The 6,336-nt window shown below is 36.3% G+C and overlaps 1 protein-coding gene across 1 annotated transcript; it reads right to left on the reverse strand.

Moving 5' to 3' along the window:
* Nucleotides 1-1,189: 1,189 nt before the first annotated feature.
* On the reverse strand, nt 1,190-5,982 carry LOC107832371 (WRKY transcription factor 72B-like). The gene is made up of 6 exons (XM_016660211.2): nt 5,676-5,982; nt 5,262-5,348; nt 4,594-4,674; nt 3,308-3,871; nt 2,885-2,998; nt 1,190-2,395 (listed from the first exon to the last, which is right to left on the reverse strand). The coding sequence occupies exons 1-6, from the start codon at nt 5,796-5,798 to the stop codon at nt 1,433-1,435; spliced, it is 1,932 nt and encodes a 643-aa protein (XP_016515697.1). The 5' UTR covers nt 5,799-5,982; the 3' UTR covers nt 1,190-1,432.
* Nucleotides 5,983-6,336: the final 354 nt, after the last annotated feature.

Below are 6,336 nucleotides of genomic sequence, written 5' to 3' on the forward strand. Positions count from 1 at the left end.
GGCTGAAGCAATCAATACAGCTTGTTATTTGGTCAATAAATCTCCATCCACAGCTGTTGAGTTCAAAACTCCTTTTGAGGTATGGTTCGGTTCGCCTGCTGATTATTCAAATTTAAAGATATTTGGTTCTCCTGCTTATGCTCATGTGAGAGATGGAAAACTTGAGCCGAGGGCAAAGAAGTGCATATTTCTAGGGTATGCAACTGGAGTGAAAGGTTATAAGTTGTGGTGCACAGATCAAAAGATTTCAGGGCTAATTATCAGTAGGGATGTAACATTCAATGAATCTGCCTTACTGGACTGTCAGAGGGAGAAGGCAATAGCAGAAACAGATCATGGTGTCAGTGACCGCATAGAGCTAGAAATTGAATCTCCACTAGCTCAGCCCAGTAGTTCTAAAGTAGAGGAAGTGGAGAAGGTGCAAAATATTGATCAAGACGATAATGTTGATGCACCTGCGCAACAACAACCATATAGTATTGCAACAGGCAGGGAGAAGAGAGTGATCAACCGACCGTAAAGGTTTGCAAACGTAGTTGATGGGAATCTTCTTGGATATACGAATCCAGTGGGATTTGCTGGCAGTTGCAGAGACCGTTGATGCGTTTGAGTGTTATAGCTATCTAGAAGGTATTCCGAGTATAGAACCAAATCGACGGATTAGTGTTATGAGTAAAGAGATTGAGTCTCTTAACAAGTTTAGGTGTTTCCTAGACTTGGTTGATGCGTGCGAAAATGGATAGAGCCCTTGCAAGGGCTGAGGACAAGGTAGAGAGACATTGTTCCTGTTAATGAAGAGAATTCAAGCCAAGGGGAAGATTTGTTATTTGTGGCTTGAATTATTTTCTTGTATTTTTAGGAAACCCATATTCCCTATAGGTTTAGGAAAACTCATTGTCCTAATAGAATTGGGAAAGGAAAACCTACAGTCCTTGACAAGTTGGGAAACCTTTCTCATATATGTTTGGGACCTTTTGGGATCTATATATAGGGGTTGTAGTTGGGGATTCTATAGATTGTATTGTGCTTTTCTTCTCATTCGTAGTGGAAAACTCTCTCTGTTTTTGCCCCGAGGATTAGGCTTGGCCGAACCTCGTTAAATCCTTGTGTTGATTTTTCTTCTCTATTTGTTTTGTGTATGATTGTGTGCTAGTTAACCCACGATATTCCACAACAGTAAAAGAATCTTATTTACAACCATATTATTCAAGTTATAACAACAAAATGAAGTGCTAATTAAAGTAGTGATCACTTCAGCTTTCAAAGTGTCAATTGGGCTTATGAAACTAAATATATCTACAAACTCTATCTGCATTATTTACGTCTAAAAGATCACAAAAAAGAAGTACTCAACAGATGATTAATGCTGCTAATTAGTTAGCTAATTCCTTGCTTCAGCCAGCAAAAATCCAACGAAGCCAAGCATGAAAATTTAATCAAACTTATTATCACTAGGAGAGGTAGATTTACCCTTGGGTGCTGAAAATGGCAATGAAGAATTAGGTTGCGTGAAAAACACCAAGTTATTATTTGCAGACTGTGTATTTGCGGAAGAAGAAGTTGGTTTATTCAGAAAATTTGAAGAACACTTATTTGGATTTGAGCTTGACGGGAGACTGGATAACACTGGAAATGGCTCAGTAACATGATTCAGATTATTTTGGCCAGCTGAATTATTTCCAATGCCAGTATTTCCAATGATTGACGTAAGAGCAGCAGCTAATGCAGAGTGAAAATTTGGGTCTGATGTTATTGCTTTTGTTGCAGCTGAAATTGCATCTGGTGGTAAAGAAGATTGTGTATTATTTCTTTGTAAATAAGATTGGAAAAGATTTTCTTGAGTTGGTCTTGATGAGAAGGCAAGAGAAGCAATATTTTGGTTCTTGTTATAGGCTTGATTTGCATAATTAAGCACTCCATTGCTCCAAGAAATAGGAAGAGGATTGGATTCCAATGAACTAAAGTTGAGGACGTTTGCGGACGAATTATTATTATATCTAGCTGGGGGGAATGTACTAGTACTACCCATTCTGGTAAGATGAGAAAGGGAAGATGAGGATGAGGTGGAAGTCAAATCAAGAGTTATTGTAGGGAGGGAATTAGGTGCAGATGATGATGAGAAGGATGAATTTGGGAAGTAAAATGGTGGCTTTGATTTTGAGGTATCAGATAGATAGAAGTTGAGTCCGTTGAGATTGGCTGAGGTGGTGGTGGTGGCGGCGGCGGCGGTTACTTGTGGACTTGGGTCTGATGAGCTGGACGAACCGGACAAGAGCATGGAAGCGGCTGCTGCCGTGGTGGAAGCCATTGCTGTGGCTGCAAGAGGAAGAGGGTGGTTGTGTGTTCCTTCATATGTGGTGATCAATATTGACATGTCCTCGGCACATCTTTGAACCTGAAAATTAAACCAAGAAAATTGTGGCAATTAATTAGCTGTAGAGTAGCAAAGCAATTTTAGTACCTTATGATATATAAAACTTGCATGATTACGGTGTAAAACAAAATGTAAATTAATCGATCATGTCACCTAAAAGATACTATAGTAATTTGAAAAATAAAATAGACAACCTAATGTTACAATAGATTAAAAATGTTATAACTATGCGTTGTCAGTATATATACTCCCTCCGTTCCAATTTATGTGAACCTGTTTGACTGGACACGGAGTTTAAGAAAAAATGAAGACTTTTAAAATTTGTGGTCGAACGGAGGGAGTAAGTTTTATCCATAAAAAGGTATAAATAAGCTTTTGTAGGGCAAATTTTCAGAAGGTCATGAATTGCCACTAGCATTAAAAAAAATTCACAAACTATATATATTTTATATATATAGCTCAATTTAAAATAAATTGTATAGATTCAATGTAACATGACATTTACATTACCTGCTTTCTAACTGGGCAAGATTGTGCTACTGTGCAACGATAGTAAGCTCGAGGGCATGGATTTCCTTTGGCAATTTTTTGACCATATTTTCTCCATTGGCATCCATCGTTCATCTGATCAATATGACAAAAAAATTAAAGGAAAAATCATCAGTAACATAACACATAGATTAGATTGTATTCGTTACTTCATAATATTAACACCTTAACCAGTTAATGAGAGGTGTCGGGTTCGAACTCTGGGTATGTAGTTGCCTTTGTTAGGGAGTGTTTTACCCCCAATGTCGGACTTCCCGGCGCGATCCAGATTTAGTCGGGCCCCAATACGGATACCGGACACCGGGGGAGAAACCAATAATATATATATATATATATACACACACTCCACTAATTTCAAAAAGTGCATGCACTGTAAATCCTTACCGTAGGGGCATCACATCTGACTCTGACAGAAACCCTAGCTCTTTTAGTAGGGTTTTGTTGAGAAACATCATCATCTCCATGACTTCTCATTGTCTTGAGAATTTTGTTTGGTGGCCACGTCTCTCCATTTTCTTCCTTAGTTTCTTCTAAGCTATTCTCTGGGCTGAGATTAACAGGTGAAGATTCTGTCGTAGGAGTTGTTTTAGCAGACATTTCAAACTTGCAATCCAATCCTAGTGTTAATCCCCCAGCTTTATGTTCTTCTTCCTCATTATTATAATGAGCCTTGTCTTTGCTAAAGATTTTAAACAACTCTTCCTTTTTTATATCGCTCGATGTCCATCCTAAGCTAAGAGAAACAAGTTGATCAGCTTCTTGATCAGATTCATGATGTGTTGTATTCACAGTACTGCTGGATTTTTCAGCTTCCTTTTGGGCAATATCATGGAATTGCATCTGAAGGTTTCGATAATCCTTCATGATTCGATCCAAGTGCATTCGCAGCCTCTCATTTTCTTCCATTACCTCTCGCATTTCAACTTTGGCCGATGCAAGCTGATCATTCTACAAATTCACACACACACACACAAAATAAGAATTTGTGCCTCTTGATTGAGTTTGTTTTTTCTACCTTACAGCCCACTTTATAAGTTCACTAGCAATACACCAATACAGTAACTAGTACAATGCGCTAGGGTTCGGGTGTCTAGCTAATTAAGCGAATTAAATATACACTAAGAATCAGATATTGAATATGTCATTTTTTTTTTTGTATTATGAACGGATTAGTTCATTTATGTTACAATAACAATAACAACAACTCATTAGAATCCCATTAGTGGGGTCTGGGGAGGGTAGAGTATACACAAACCTTACCCTTACCCCGAAGGGATAGAGAGTCTGTTTTCGAGAGACCCTCGACTCAAAGACAATAGATCCGTAGCAACATAAGCCAGAAAAATAGTTTCAACATCGTAAAATATAGCAAATAAATGAAAAGGCCAAAATGCGAAAGAAAACAAAAATGTGTATGTATTCATCAAATAGCTACTAATTATTAGCGGGGTCATCACCAGAGAATATGAAATTTTCTATGTTTACTTGAAATATACGTACTATATAAGAATCCGTGTTTCGGATCCGATCATGTCAAAATCCTTTCTAAATTTTACTATATTTAGTCTGTTATCCCAGAGTAACCCAAAACATAAATTAATAATAATATTCAACTTGTCAAAGTAATTGGCATATACCTATACTAATAATTAATGCATATAAACTCAGACCTGTTCTTTCTGAGTTGATGAAGATGCCATTGAGTTGAGTTCTGGTGGCGATCTTTCTCTCTTTACCATGACAGCAGCTCCCTGCTGAAGCATTAAAGTTAGATATTGCTTAATAAGATAAGAGAAAAAAATCTGTATATACAGATTTTTTTGACAATTTTTGTCAAAAAGTCATGAAAAATCGCATCTGGATCGATTAGTAAGGATGACTAGAGCATACAATAATTCAACGGTCAAATGTTTAGAAAAAGCTGAAAATAGTGCGACAACTTGCTGCTGGTTACTTACAACTTTTCCCACAAAAACATTTCAGCTACAAGTTGGTCGGCTTGTTGCGTCTGGAGCCTCCAATTAATTAGGTTTCACATTTTTACTGCACCTATATATATATTTCTGTTCTACCAGCTCACTGTAAAATTATTTGAAAATTTTATCAAGATTTTGACATATTCATAACTGTGACGTTATTAACCTAACTACTACTGTACATATACTATAAGCAACTTCATATTTTTTATTTTTATTTTGGTGAAATCAACAATTATCAAGAAGATAACTCAACCATGCATGTATAAATTAAGTTTAATTTCTAGTAAGAACTATAACTCCATGATATAATGGACATGAATCAGTATAAAATGATTTTGTTTCACTCATAATTTATTTACCTCATTATAATCAAGGGTGAAATCCTTGTGCTGAGGAGAAGATGGCTTTGACTTATCATCCTCACGCTCTTTTCTTCCCTTCCCAACCTGAAGCACAACAAATATTTTAAGTTAGAACTAAATTATGGATAAATATGTGCTACTTATATAACAAACTCACGTTAACTATTTCATGTTTGTTCATGTGATCAATCAACATCGATCTGAAGAAGATCGGATTGTTAAAGATAATAATTCATGCGCAGATTTCCAATTTTTTTTAGGATTTAATAGTTCATATGTTAAGAACGATGCAGAGATTACTTAAAAGGTTGGATCAACAAAGCTTGTAGACAACATGTTATGCTCATAAGTCTAAATTTAAAACACAGAATATCTAGATCATAGACAGTGCTGTGTTATTAAAAGAAATACCTTAAGGCAAATATTTTCTGCGCAACCTTCACGATCAGGACTAGATTCAGCTTTGTTCTTGTTTTCCTCTTTGACTACAGCCCCGTGAATAGAATTTCTCAAAGAAGCCTCCATATATGGCATATGGACCTTATCTTCTTATTATCTCCTTTTCTCTAGCTATATCTCTTTGTCTGAATTCAAAAATTTAGCAATATTTGAAGAGAAATAGTAGCCTTCTTTATAATTAGGAGGGGAGGCAGCAGTGTTTGACTTCTTTTAAACTAATTAAAGGATTCAAACTCAGTGGCTTAACAGCACACAAACAAAAATGTCAATGCACCAATTGCTCACAACTTAAAGTAATATACTAGTAATATTTTATATATTGTCTTACTTGGAAAAAAAAAAAACTCATTAAAAAACGGCTGGAAGAAGAATTCAACTTCAACGTTTAGGTCTTTTAGATAGGATTTGTAACATGTCAGAAAGAGAGTTATACTCCGTAATGGTCGGTCTCTCCCACCATCTCTGGGCTTTATATTTTCTCTTTATCTCTGCAACTTGCAACAGCTATTGTTGAAGTTTCCTACGTTAGAGGAAGTCACATGGCCACATTATTTGCCGGTCAAACGGGTAAGTAACACCCTTTAATTTTAGCAGTCGCGGTGAATTTAAGTCA

The sequence above is a fragment of the Nicotiana tabacum genome, chromosome 8, assembly GCF_000715075.1.
Source record: "Nicotiana tabacum cultivar K326 chromosome 8, ASM71507v2, whole genome shotgun sequence".
Classification (NCBI taxonomy): domain Eukaryota; kingdom Viridiplantae; phylum Streptophyta; class Magnoliopsida; order Solanales; family Solanaceae; genus Nicotiana; species Nicotiana tabacum.

What these genes read in the sequence shown, in the direction of transcription:
- LOC107832371 (XM_016660211.2), bottom strand. Translation starts at nt 5,798, where the DNA reads ATGCCATATATGGAGGCTTCTTTGAGAAATTCTATTCACGGGGCTGTA. An exon ending in TCACCCTTGATTATAATGAG is followed by an intron (nt 4,675 to 5,261) that starts GTAAATAAATTA and finishes ATGCTTCAGCAG; the next exon opens with GGAGCTGCTGTCATGGTAAA. An exon ending in TCAGATGTGATGCCCCTACG is followed by an intron (nt 2,999 to 3,307) that starts GTAAGGATTTAC and finishes CATATTGATCAG; the next exon opens with ATGAACGATGGATGCCAATG.